This window comes from Rhipicephalus microplus, chromosome 1 (assembly GCF_043290135.1).
Source record: "Rhipicephalus microplus isolate Deutch F79 chromosome 1, USDA_Rmic, whole genome shotgun sequence".
Lineage (NCBI taxonomy): Eukaryota > Metazoa > Arthropoda > Arachnida > Ixodida > Ixodidae > Rhipicephalus > Rhipicephalus microplus.
In genome coordinates this window covers 267,937,939-267,951,798 of record NC_134700.1, presented here as the reverse complement: position 1 = coordinate 267,951,798, position 13,860 = coordinate 267,937,939, and the positions used below count along the sequence as shown (strand labels likewise).

At 47.3% G+C, this 13,860-nt stretch overlaps 1 protein-coding gene across 1 annotated transcript in view; it reads left to right on the top strand.

The window, feature by feature from the left end:
* Positions 1-10,059, top strand: part of dnt (tyrosine-protein kinase Dnt) — a 39,645-nt gene extending 29,586 nt beyond the window's left edge. The window contains exons 6-11 of the mRNA XM_075894223.1: positions 276-374; positions 5,508-5,597; positions 6,125-6,300; positions 7,022-7,131; positions 7,849-8,145; positions 9,571-10,059. Of these exons, the coding sequence (XP_075750338.1) occupies positions 276-374; positions 5,508-5,597; positions 6,125-6,300; positions 7,022-7,131; positions 7,849-8,145; positions 9,571-9,682 (884 nt within the window). The 3' untranslated portion in view covers positions 9,683-10,059. The remainder of the gene's footprint in view (positions 1-275; positions 375-5,507; positions 5,598-6,124; positions 6,301-7,021; positions 7,132-7,848; positions 8,146-9,570) is intronic.
* Positions 10,060-13,860: the final 3,801 nt, after the last annotated feature.

Genomic DNA, 13,860 nt, shown 5'->3' with positions numbered 1-13,860 from the left:
TTTATTTATTACATGTGGTAACTATTTCATGGAAGAGTGTCTGTTAAGAGAAAAATGCAGCCTACGTGTATCGGTATAAAATGGCTAATCATTGGCTATCTTAAGATACAATACAGGACAAAGATTTTTTATTTGGAGGATCAATTTTTCTGTTTGGGAGATTGTTTGGAAGATGGAGAGCTCAATAAGTATAGCCTTCACCTTGGGTGTGACCAAGCTAGTGAAATTACTTGTCAATCGACTCTATTGAGAGATTCGTACCGTGGTGAATGCAGGAGGCGATCCCGACACAGTTCATTCGGACTTCTCTCAGAGGCTGGCAGAGATTCACGTGGACAGGAGGAAAGTAACGTTTCTCGAAAAGCTTCACCAAGGTGAGTTTTTGTCAAAAAATATATACACAATAACGTTTTAGCACATTATGGTGGTTAATTGGGGACGTGCTGTTATGTACACGTCTCCGTGATGGTGAAATGATCAACTGGAGCTTCCATTCTTCAATGTCTTGGCAGTGGTAGTTGACCAAGCTGAGAGGAACGGTGTTGTATGCAAGTATGTTTTCATGTTGTAAGTTGTTCTGCTGCAGTATAGATGGTTATCAACTTTTTCAATTTGTGATACTTGTGATGCGGGGTTCTTGTTGCTGATTTGTTTCTCTCCCGGGCTGAGCCTCAGAGAGTTTTGTTAATAAGGACAAAGCCGTTCGGTTTCCAAGAAACACACAAAAAGTTTAATTGAAAAGTAAAAAGGCAAAGATTCCTCACAAAACAAAACACTTAATAAACAGTTGACTGGACATGACGAAACACATCTGTAAACACCCAACAAGAACGTTCAAAGTCAGTAACTAAACCTAACGTTCGAAAGAGGCTGAGTGATGGGAGTAGCGCAAGAGTATCGGTGCAGTCTCACCCACAAGTTGGTTTTCGGCGGTGATGAGAAACCGGAACGCCGTGACTCCTGCGTCAGTGCGTGGGCTGGACGAGGACGAGGGAACGCTGGCTGCTGGCGACACGTCGAAAAGCCCTACCAAATCGTGATGGTTTCGGCTTGAGGAGCGTGGACACGTCGGAGACGGGAGAACGCAGGCTGGTGGCGACGCGTCCGGGAACTAGGGTCGACCTAGTCAAGCCGCTGGGCGCACAGCTCGGGCCCGGAGCCCGACGGCTGTAGCTCGCCTGCCGGAACCAAAGTCCGCAGGCCCTGGAAAGGAGTTCAGGACCGGATGGCCACGGTCCTTTGGAGCGGGAACCCGACAGCAGGAGGCCCCGGCCGGTGGAAGTCCTGTAGGCTCGGGTCCGGAACCCAACGGCCCATCTTCAGCGCCCGGTCCGGTGACGACCTTCCGCTTGCACTGCCTGCCTCGAATTCCCCTTGCTCTGGTCCCCCCAGGCTCCTGCTTCAGCTCTGGCCCACTTGTCTCGTTCTCATTGGAGATACTGCTGTTTCGTGGTGTCAAGCCATTGGGCCTTGAAATCTCCGTGTTCGCTGCCCATTGGATGTTTTACCTTTTGTTTACTTCACGTCCTGCCACGCATCCTCGTGCTTGACGCTCTTTAACGTCGTCATTCTTGTTTAAGCAGCACCGCACGTGCACTCTGGTATTTCTCCTTTTGTTTTTTTTTTTTTTTTTTTTTTTCGTGACGCGCACTTTTCGAAGGCGCGCACTTTGAACGCGCACCACACATCACATACGCCCCCCTTTTATTCAAGTTTTTTTTTTAGAAAAAAAAAACTGCCGATGAGTGCGCGTTCTGCACTACGTCACAATTAAACCACATATTTGCACCACGCAGTTCAACACATCACCGGGCTACAGTTCGCTACATCGTCCAAATGTCCACACTTAAACTTTAGATTCACCCAATTGCATTTAAAAGTTCTGAAACCCGGAATAAACCTTTTTACTACAAAATCGACTATGGACAAAGCTACTTGTGTCCGCATCTAAAAGTCGAAGTCCAGAAAGAGCTACCGGTTTTCTAACCCTACACTCAGGTTATCGCGTCCCAAACCAGACGCACTGCCCTTCTCGCACGTTTCGAAAGTAACTGTGGCAAACATGCTTTTATGCACTTTCGCTGAAACGCGTGTCTGCGCCCCCGCCGGCCACATGAACGCTTACCGGTCACAGAGGAACAGGGCGCGGTCTCGAGCCGTCGGCGTCGACACGAAACGCACTGAGACACGAATGTCCAAATGCCACAATCTCTCACACAAATGCTTTCTTTTAGTTCACCATCTAATGAACACAAGCTCGGGGTGCCCTCAGCAAGCCCAAACGCTCCGACAAGCGTGTGAGGTTCCTGGATTCTTGAGAAGGGATGCCGTTGTGCTCGGTCATTATACAGCTCATCTTGAGTGGACTTAATTATAGGTTCAAAACCAATCACGTTCTCAGGTTCAAGACCCTGTCTGGCATTCTCCATACCTACTATCGAGCCCACCTCCGATTCGATACTGTTTATTTTGAAGAGTGCTTCAGCACTCCCATCGTGTTTTCTCGGACAAATAGCAGTTACGCTATCCTGTGAACTAGAATCCCCTCTCTCTCTGAGTGAGATATACGTATGGTCTAGGACCATTGACGTGGTGCCTGCTGCTACCTCTGTCGGTACAAAACAATCAGTGGCCACTATATCAGAGCCTTCATGGCATTCGCTGCCATCTTCCCAATGACGTTCTAGCGCTCCTTCCATGGAGCTATTGAGAGGTAGCCCTACCCCTTCCCGAAATGTGCTCGGCCTTTGAGACGTTCTGATACACACCTCATTCTGAATGGAACTTCTTTGTTCCCTGCTATCGAAGCTTTGCTCCACAACATTTTCCACAGCTTCTAGGTCGCCCATATCCAGGCGCTCTTCTTCATAGGTGCTTGGCCTCTCAGAGGTCCCCAAGCAGCTAACGGAAGTAATATGTTCCCAGCCAGAGGAGCTTTCCGTCGCTTCAACAAACTCCTCATGACTCCTGCCTTCTTGGCTGTCCACCTCTCTGCCTTCCTCTATCTGAGCTTCTCGCTCCGAAGTAAGGCTGTCGCGAGGCTCGAGGACAACCTTGCAGGAATCGACTTCCCTCCAGCAAACGCTGCTATCGGAGCAAACATTCACCGCTTGCTCGACCTTCTGCATCGCCAGCTGCCCCCTTTTCGCCATCGCAAGCTCGAGTCGCCGCTCGAAGTCCACCCTCTCTAATTGGAGCTGCTGCTTCAGTATGCGTGTCTGACGCTCTAGCAACACTTTATTTTCACGCGTTACGCGCTCTAGCTCCTCCTTCTTAGCTCTAAGCACCAATTCAAGCTTTTCCTTCGCCGCCTTTCGTTCTGCAGCCCGTTGCTCACGCTCCCTCTCCATCCGCTCCTCGTACCATACTCTAAACTCCGCTCCCGTCAGTCCCATTTTATCCGCCAACTAAATTAACTCCCACGTGTTCGTCATCGTGTTAACCGCGTCAAAAAATCTACTGGAAAAACAAACGACTTTGTCCTGTCGCGGACGCCAATTTGTGATGCGGGGTTCTTGTTGCTGATTTGTTTCTCTCCCGGGCTGAGCCTCAGAGAGTTTTGTTAATAAGGACAAAGCCGTTCGGTTTCCAAGAAACACACAAAAAGTTTAATTGAAAAGTAAAAAGGCAAAGATTCCTCACAAAACAAAACACTTAATAAACAGTTGACTGGACATGACGAAACACATCTGTAAACACCCAACAAGAACGTTCAAAGTCAGTAACTAAACCTAACGTTCGAAAGAGGCTGAGTGATGGGAGTAGCGCAAGAGTATCGGTGCAGTCTCACCCACAAGTTGGTTTTCGGCGGTGATGAGAAACCGGAACGCCGTGACTCCTGCGTCAGTGCGTGGGCTGGACGAGGACGAGGGAACGCTGGCTGCTGGCGACACGTCGAAAAGCCCTACCAAATCGTGATGGTTTCGGCTTGAGGAGCGTGGACACGTCGGAGACGGGAGAACGCAGGCTGGTGGCGACGCGTCCGGGAACTAGGGTCGACCTAGTCAAGCCGCTGGGCGCACAGCTCGGGCCCGGAGCCCGACGGCTGTAGCTCGCCTGCCGGAACCAAAGTCCGCAGGCCCTGGAAAGGAGTTCAGGACCGGATGGCCACGGTCCTTTGGAGCGGGAACCCGACAGCAGGAGGCCCCGGCCGGTGGAAGTCCTGTAGGCTCGGGTCCGGAACCCAACGGCCCATCTTCAGCGCCCGGTCCGGTGACGACCTTCCGCTTGCACTGCCTGCCTCGAATTCCCCTTGCTCTGGTCCCCCCAGGCTCCTGCTTCAGCTCTGGCCCACTTGTCTCGTTCTCATTGGAGATACTGCTGTTTCGTGGTGTCAAGCCATTGGGCCTTGAAATCTCCGTGTTCGCTGCCCATTGGATGTTTTACCTTTTGTTTACTTCACGTCCTGCCACGCATCCTCGTGCTTGACGCTCTTTAACGTCGTCATTCTTGTTTAAGCAGCACCGCACGTGCACTCTGGTATTTCTCCTTTTGTTTTTTTTTTTTTTTCGTGACGCGCACTTTTCGAAGGCGCGCACTTTGAACGCGCACCACACATCACAATACTAACACTACAAGCCTGCCTAAATTTTCCTAGTATTGGAATTCATATACACTCAAAACACGTCTGTGTCCACGTATATTGCGAGCGTTGAAATGGATAGTTGCAGTACTACGTCTTTGATACTTTTATTGAATGCCAGCACGTGTCTCCATTATATTGGTGTTCGATACATGCTTCCAGAAGCTCCTCATGGGAAGCAAAAAGTTAAACGGACTCCAATGACATTAGACTGGAATGGAAAGTTGATTGATTGATTGATATGTGGGGATTAACGTCCCAAAATCATAGAATGGAAAGTTGGGATACTGGGAATGCTTGCATGATTGACGCAACACTCATCCTGTATGCGCCGTGCTCTTTTCGTTTTAAATTGTCCTAAGTGCTGCATTAATCATGCACACCAGTTATATATCTCTGCTGTACGTCAGTGAGAAAAAGTCAAAAAGTGTAGCCAAGGTTTATTTGTGTAGCCCTAGTGCATTTTATAACTGATATACCATATTTCACCTAGCTAAAGGTGTCGCTGCCAAAAATTAATACTGTTATGGGCAGGTAACCATGGACCATCTCGACTCACATCCTTCTGCACCCTCCCACTGTTGAGAAACCACATATTACACATATGGCAGACATCCCATTATCTCGTATGATCATAGGATAATATATCATTCATATGCATTCATACGAAATTATGAGATATGTGGCACATGTGTCATAAATATTTGCAATTCCCTTTACTCTTAATGTGATTGTCAAGTTACGTGGTCAAACTGCTGCATTAGTTTCAATGTTAGCCTCAAATTACAAAAAAAAAAAAAAGAAAAGCCCATTTGATAGACTTTCAGCATCAGTCAAATAAAAACATATCATGCTCGTATAGTATTGGCAATGCCTTGCGATGACGAAGTACTAAAATTTGCCCATCTCTTCTCTCATTGTACAGGCACTTTCGGTCAAATCTTTCACGGGCTCTTGGTAGAAGACTGGGCCGAAGTTGGAGCCGAGCAAAACGTGCTCATCAAGACTGTAACCGGTGAGTGAATTGGGGCAATCACAGGAGTATGAGGAGGTCATGGCATTGAATTATTATGCAGCACAAATACATAACAAGACAATCAAAAGGGCAGATGGAGAGCATTGTTCATGTTACTGACACATGTAGCCACGTAAAGCTGAATCAGATTTTGTTAGAAGATTCCGTTAAACTAGCACCACTTGTCAAGCAAATTTTACGTCTTTTTCGCTTGTCTTGAATATTGACCGTCGAATGTCACTAAGCTTAGAACTCCAGGACTCTTCTTTTTCATCCTCATTGTTCGGTGTTCCGTTAGTTGGCTTCAACGTTTGCCATAGCAGAGTGCTACAAAATTGAATGACATCGATCAGAGAAACGGATTTCCACCCAAAATCGTGCCAAATAGAAAAAAAATCCACTCGCTATCAATAATTAGTACGACTTGGTTACATTAGCATGAAATCCTTCGTGGAACACTGTGGGACGAATTTACACGATTACCATTTTCCACAGAGCCACAGTTTCACCATGTGTGTCTACCGCAGGTGAAGCATCCGCGGCGCAGGCGGCACTAGCGGTTCGCGAAGGCCTGTCGCTGCTCGGCATGAACCACGCCAACGTGCTGTCTGTGGTGGGGGCCGCATGCGATGGCCAGCCCCTGCTGCTCTACCCGTACATGAATGCTGGCAACCTCAAAAGATTCCTCAACCAAGCCGACCAGGTATGAAGAAATCTGATTTCTTGCTCCTTTGAGGGCTGCGAATGTGCATGACCGTTTGCCATACGTAATCCTAAACAAAGCAGCCAGTATTGCTCAGGAGAGATTTCGTGAAATACGAGCGAGGTGAACCGCTGACAGAGTAGAGGAACTGATTAAGATGCTCACAATTGCATGCGAGTCAAGAGGATATAGACATCGGCTCTGCGCTAGGACAATGCTCAACGTAGAAAACGCAACATGGACGGGTAGAAGTAGGGAGAGAGAGCAAGAGGTAATGGATGCAGGGAGATTAACCAGACACACATTTATTTTGCTGCCCTGCAGTGGAGGAAGAGATAAAAGGGCGATAAAATCGAGATGGACAGAACCACGTGCAAACTTGGAGAAGTACATCATGTTTCACAAAAAAATCTGTCAATTTCGAGTACTTGGAAATGGCCTTGAGTGCAAAGGGTTGAGAAGCATTTGAAGCAGACAAAGTGAACAAGTTTCACAGAAATTTGTGTCGCCCCTTCCTTCTGCCTCTTCGTCCACTCATTTTCAGCGCTGCATAAGCTATGCGTCAAATGCGCGGTATACCTCTGAGCCTTCTAAAATGTTTGCAGAGATGTTTTGATTGTTACGAACTATATGACATCACTCGATCATAATGGCTAATCTTCTTCTGTTGGTGCTGACGGGGCTTTGCTTAAGTGTGCTGATCGATGTGTGGCATATGCAGGTACTGGTCACACAGGACTTGGTGGACATGGCTATTCAGGTGGCTGAAGGGTTGCAATACCTACACAAGCGGGCCTTCGTGCATCGAGACGTGGGAACTCGGAACTGCGTGTACGTCTCGAAATAGCTTGCACCAAATGGTGAACAGCGCGTGAAGTGAGATATGAGTGCTTGAGTGAAAATGAGAAGCTCTTGTGGCATCTAATTCGCCGCGGTGACAGCCAAAAAAGCTGCAAGTCAGCGCTCCTTCTCTTGCATTTGTCTGCCTGACGCACGGTCACTCGTCCTAGCCTGTTTCTATTCTAGGCTGTGGCATCTACGTTTTAATCAATCAATCAATCAATCAATTAAATTGCTATTTCCAACATTTTGTTACAATTTGTTAGGGGTTTCTCAGACGAAAAGTAGTTGTAAACAGCTCGAACATGCTTGAAGGCCCTTTATGAAAGCAGTATAGCAGCTACTAAATGGAGTAAGTCTTCATTTGGATGAGAATGGAGAGCACGAAAGAAAACGCTCCCGTAAGTAGCTTTCCATCCATATTAAAAAGAAGTCAGTTAACAGTGCCTATATTATTTGACCTCTGCTGCGACCTCATCGTTTGTCGCAAAAGGCTACCGATTCTTACGGAGCCTTTAATTTAGTCTTCCTAGCGATGTGAGCATCGCTGATGCTGTTGAAATTAACAAAGCCTCAGGGGGCCATTATGTGCGTCTGAGTTTTCACCAATAGCACCTCTTGGCCTCCTTTCCCTTCTTTAGTTCAGTTTCACTGTCTCCTCCATTATTTACTTTTTAATCGATGAAGCTTAAACATTCCCTGCCACAGCGTGGATGATCGGCTACACGTGAAGCTGACCGACAATGCCCTGTCACGGGACCTGTTTCCGGACGACTACCACTGCCTGGGCGACGGGGAGAACAGGCCCGTCAAGTGGCTCGCACCTGAAAGCCTCGAGCAGGGCATCTTCTCGCCTTCCTCAGACATCTGGATGTTCGGTGTGGCGCTGTGGGAGCTCATGACGCTTGCGCAGCAGCCGTACGCCGAGCTTGACCCGTTCGAGGTGGCCGAGCAGTTGGAGCGCGGCTACCGGCTCGCGCAACCCGTCAACTGCCCCGACCCACTGTGAGTCGTGTCACGTTTGGGTAGCAATGAACTGCAAAAGGGTGCAAGACTGGGCAAGTTCATAGTTTATGACTGCGCAAAAAAGGGAAGCACAAGGCAGAGCAGACCACAGAGCAAGGTGCTGAACTACCAACCAGTCAGTTGTCAGTTCAGCGCCTCGTCATATGGTCATTTTTGTCTAGTGCATCTGTCTTTTGGGTTGCTTTACGCTATGAACATTTGGGTAGACACGAGCGCTTGTCCAGATTTTATACAGCAGTGATAACTAGGCAAGTGAAATCTTTTTTTTTTTTTGTCACGTGCGTATGCAGCAGCCGTGCACTTTTTCTTAATGCCTAAAGCAGTGGTATTGTTCTAAGTGTATGCTTGCAAAAGAAAAAAACAAAAGTCCCAAAGACAGCAGCTAAGCGCTAATTTATCTTTGTTACCTAACCAGCCTTTAGCAGTGCCTTTTCAGGATGCATTTAATGACCAACTTTATATGGAGGTCTTCTCGATATATTATTCAATGAAGATTGCATCGGTATACTGTGCTGTCAGCATACTGTCATTACTATAATTGAAAACGAAGTAAGGTATAAGCGGAAACTCTGCGGCAACTGCTGCTGAACACGTCTACTCGTCTATGCAGTGTGCCGCACAGCACATTGACCATGCCAGCCACGCTATCTGCAGCATTCTCTTAATCATAATAACAAAATCACTCTTAGCCTGTTTTTCCTGAAGAATGAGCGATACAACCTGTGAGTGAGCTTTGTTTGTGGTTACACCCAAACGAGCTGCCTGAGAATGGCTATGCTAGACCATTTTTATCTCACTAGTAGAGGGTACTCTATACAAAGCATTGCAAAGCTATGAGGTGAAGCACGTGCAACACTTGAATGCACTCCATTTCATTTTTTTTATTTCCTTAAATACCCGCGAGGGGGTAATCATAAGGGGTGGCGTAATTATAAATACAAAACATAGAAGCGAAAGATTTAACATAGAAAGTGCTTATTGATATCTTCTATGAACGATGACGGGCACGGAATGGTTGCAATTTCAGTGGAAAGGCCGTTCCAGTCTGGTGCAGTACGTGGAAAAAACGAGGCAGAAAAAGTAAAGTCCGGGAACGTGGCCTAGCAACTTGAAGGAAATGGCTCGTGCAGTGAGATATCTTATTATTTTTGTAAAATAAGTTATGATCCAAGGCGTGTGTTTGTGCCTTCAGTGCTGCCAACCTGACAACAAGCTATCGCTGGCGCATGCGCGGCACACTTATGGAGGGCTCACTCGGGGCTGAAAATGCGAGACATGTGCAATGCGTTCACTTGTAAGATCAAGAAAACTGCGCAGCGCAACTGCGGCTATCCATGGTCTCTCATGCTGAATGTGTGCATACGCTTCATAAGATGCGAAGCTTTCCATCGGCTGCTGTTGCAGGTACCTGGTGATGGACACTTGCTGGCGCGCAGACCCGGAGCAAAGGCCCTCGTCAGCAGTCCTGCTCCGCCTGCTGGCAGATTTGTACGCGGCCCTGAACCGATTCATCTAGGCCGTTCCAGCCGTCCAGACAATCAGACTCGCCCTCCATCGTGACACAGTGCCGTGCGGTTTGCGCTAATGGCTCCAGTGTTGGATGTACCTTTGCTGTTACAGCACTCTCACATTCCGGTCTCCCACAGCGCGTGCTGTGCTGACAAGCCACATTGCTGCAACATCTGTCGTTCAAGGGACCAGGTCATCCATGCTTCACACACCATCAGCATGCGAACGTCGCTCAAAAACTGCTTCCTCCTTGGGAAATATTTGCAAACCTGCTCCATTCAGTGTCAGTTTGTCTAAATCGTGCCGTGAGCGAAGAAGGCAACTCGTATTACTTTTTGCTATAAACGCCGTGGAATCGTGCAATGCACTTAGGTCCCGCGCTGTGCCTTGACCGCCCTTGAGCTTAATTAATCCCGGTTAGTGTTGTCACGGGACTGGGCGGCAAGCCACGGTGTATGGGGCCGCTTGCATTATATCTCCGTGACAGCATGGCCGATCTTTTCAACGACCTCATCTGAAATGAGTAGTTTCTCAAGTGTTTGCTAGGAAACACCAGTGACGTTGTGATAGCGTTCACAAGAACAAATAGTATTCTCTCTCTGTTGCGTTATTGTGTGGTCGCGTGCTCTGGAAGTGCTGGAAATACTTCATTATGAATATGGGCATCTGTGCGCGCTGCCGAGCTAAATGAGAAGCCAGTCAAAAAGTGCTCCTCAGTTGATGGTGCATGCTTGCGGTCAAAGCAGCCATGTTGTCGTACGCGATACCAGACGATAGATATTGAAGTGCAATGTACTTGCGATGACTGAAAATTAATCTTCATTTTCTGTGAATATGAAAGCATGAAACGCATGTACAATAAAAAAAAAATGTTTTACTTCATGCCACGGCTGCGTGTTACTGTTGCAGGCCTATCACCCAACCGTTTCGGGATACCTTGCAAGAAAAGCACCTTTTCTGAAATGTGCACAGTTCTCCTATATCAATGCTACCGCATACGTTGGTTTATCATGTAAATGCCCACGACTTTGGTACTGGTAAACTTAAGATATATACAGGAGTGCATGAATACTGATCCCATATGCTTGCGCAAGACTTGCACTTGCAAGTCGTGGTGACGAGATGAAGTGCTCGGTTCGTATTATGTCTGTGTATGTCGTATTGCCGACAGAGGTAACTGCGTGTGAAATCTCAATGCAGCACGGAATCGTTGGAGTAAATGGGACGGATGAAAGACCCCAAAAAATTGTTGTTGCGAGACGCAAACGTTCTAGCTTTTCGTAACAGCCGATCTGAAGAGTGTCGGCCATCAAATGACACCAGCATGTGGTGTCCCAGAGGTCGCTCACAGTGCCCAGCATTGTCGAACATGTGCTAGCGAAGTAAGGAAATGTATGCTTTCAGAAGCATCTTCCTTGCTTGTGTGCAGTGCACGCTTCTCCCGCTGCGCTGTAGTACATGGAATTTTAATCTTAACCACATTTAACATGGTCATATTAAATTATTTAGAATGAAAAAAATTGGGGCAGGCTTGCACAAGGTCACGCAAAGCAGAGCACAGCGAAGCATGAGCTCGTCTGTGCTCGTATTAGCTTCCATCATGTTGCGGTTTTTGCAAAGCAACCGCATTCTCACCGCCTGCCAGGCGTTTTTAGTTGAGCGAGGTAAGGATAGGCTTGTCGCCGCCTCTTCGCCGCTGCTTCACTGGCCAGTAGGTTGGTTTGGCCCGTCATTGCCATTCTCGTCGAGCTTTGAGATGCATAACTTCCAGGGAAAGCGCACTTTCTCCGGACCACGGGCGTAGGCAGAAATTCCTTTCGGTGGCACTTTTTGAAATGGTCATCGTTCACTTTGTGTGCCATGGCTAAAAGAGTTCGAGGGGGCCTGATGTGCTACCCCCTGGCTACGCCGCTGCTGAGGACTGCCCAGGAGTGTCTGGCGTACGATAGGGTGCAGCGAGGCTATATGCACTGCAGAGCGGATGTTGTGTGTGACGTGGACGTGGCTTAGCTATTGCGCATACCCGCCACAGTGGTCTTGTGGTTATGATGCTCCACTGCTCACCCGCAAGTCCTGTGATTGAATCCTGGCTGCATTTCTGGTGGAGGTGATAATGCTTCTGGCCCATGCACTTCGGTTTAGGAGCACGTTAAAGAACTCCGGGTGATTGAAATTTCCGGAGCCCTCCACTAGGGCGTCTCTCATAATCATATCACGGCTTTGGGACCATAAACCCCATAAGCTTCAGCCTTATTCTACAGGAAAGTTTTCTCAGTGTGACCAGTTGGGCTTATCGGATGCAGTTCCGTTTCACTGAGTCTACAGTTGTATTGTGTCGGCCTTCTTGGGACAAAACTGGCTGCATTGACTTGACTCTTTCTTGTACCCTCAACTAAGAACTTTTGGCGGATGCCAAGGAGGGCTAGTATACTTATTTCAAGTTACCGTAATGCATGACTGAGAAGTAGCATTTTCGAGGTCTAGTGTGTGAACCTTAAAATTTCCTTGTGTGTAGTTCAGCATAGCACTACTGCAAGCTACAGCGTAATCTGACATTTTTCACGACGCCATTGCACATGTGCCCTTATCAGAAAGAGCTGCAAAGCAAATCTTTATCTTGGAGGCTTTTATTTGGGGAATATAGATTGTCCTGGCCTCCACCAAAATGCTACCGACCCTGTAGAAATAATGTAAATGGTGGATTACACGCGAGGTCTTCAAGAGCCAATCTTAGAACTTTCCCTGGCACACTGTGGACTCGATAGTACCACATTGCAGACCGCTTCCGATTCTACTCGATTCATGGCAGCTTCTTGGGTGCATACTAAGTGAATTTAGTAAGAACACACGCACTGTAAAAAACAAAAGTCCCTATTTCGTAGTAAAAGGTGTGCACAGACAGAAGCAATTATATGGGCCCTTCAAAACTGCATTGCACCAGTTCCCATAAAACTTGGCTGGGAGCCATAGCGTTTGTGATACTTCTAATGCAAAAAAGGTAAATGAAGGAAAAATGAAGGATTCGTTACTCGCCTTGCATTTCTACTGACTCGCCTATTTTTGGTGAAATATTTTTGGTGTTCATGCAACAATTTATATTTATATTTTTAGCGTCTCGCAGCACCTAGGTTTTAAGAAAGTACGTATTGACAACGAGCATTGTGAAAAAGTTTGATCTCGAACATCATATTTTGCTGGTCACTTATGCACTCAAACTTCATACATTGTGTTGAGAGTCAAGTTTCTTCCGATAATCTGTACCCTTTACCACATGAAGTAAGTACCCTGCGTTCGCCCCGGTGGAACAGTGGCTATGGTGCTCGGCTGCCGATACGAAGTCGCGGGTTCGATTCCGGCCACAGATGTCGCATTTTAGTTGAGACGAAATAGTAGAGGACCAGTTGAAATTTTTGGAGCCCTTTGCTATACCATCTCTCATAATCCTATTGGGTTTTGGAACGTAAAACACCGGATAATAGTATAGGTACCCTGGACCCTTCAACACAATGTATACAAATGCAGTAGAATCTCGGCGTATGATACGAATTTTGGCCGAACGCTCTTGCGCCCAGTGGGCCAACATACAGATGTTCCGAAAACACTTTATCGCGACAGGCGATATGAACCTTGGTACCGAAACTATCGAATGACAGCTATGGTCTACTGGCCCTGCAAGCTTCATAAGCGTGTCGTTTGCGCAGCGTGCAAACTGTGGTTTTTGTTTCCAGCAACTGCTCTGTATCAAACTGCGATCGATACAGACGCGACCGTGTATGGAAATGATGAAACTTTGAAAATACACATGCATCTGCTGTACACAGAGTCAAAACAATGATGCTTGCCACAACCACCGAAGCGTAGATAGCAATGATGTAGTTATGAAGGCACGTGTGTGGACCGTGCACACGGATTGCAAACGTAACTACCATTTGCCACAACTGCAGCGCACGAAACCGCGGTCACTGTCTACATAATCATCCACGTGTTTTGAAGGTATGCAGCTAATGCAGCGTTAGATGAAATAAAGGCAATGAAGTCCTAAAAAGGCATGAAGTGTTTCAGTGTTCTTGTCATTCTTCGCTGATGACTATGGCAGAGTGGACTTCGGTTGGACCCATGCGGGCTTTACCGTGCACATTCGTGGCAGCCAGTTATGCCGTCCCTTTTTGGTCCATTCCCATGTCT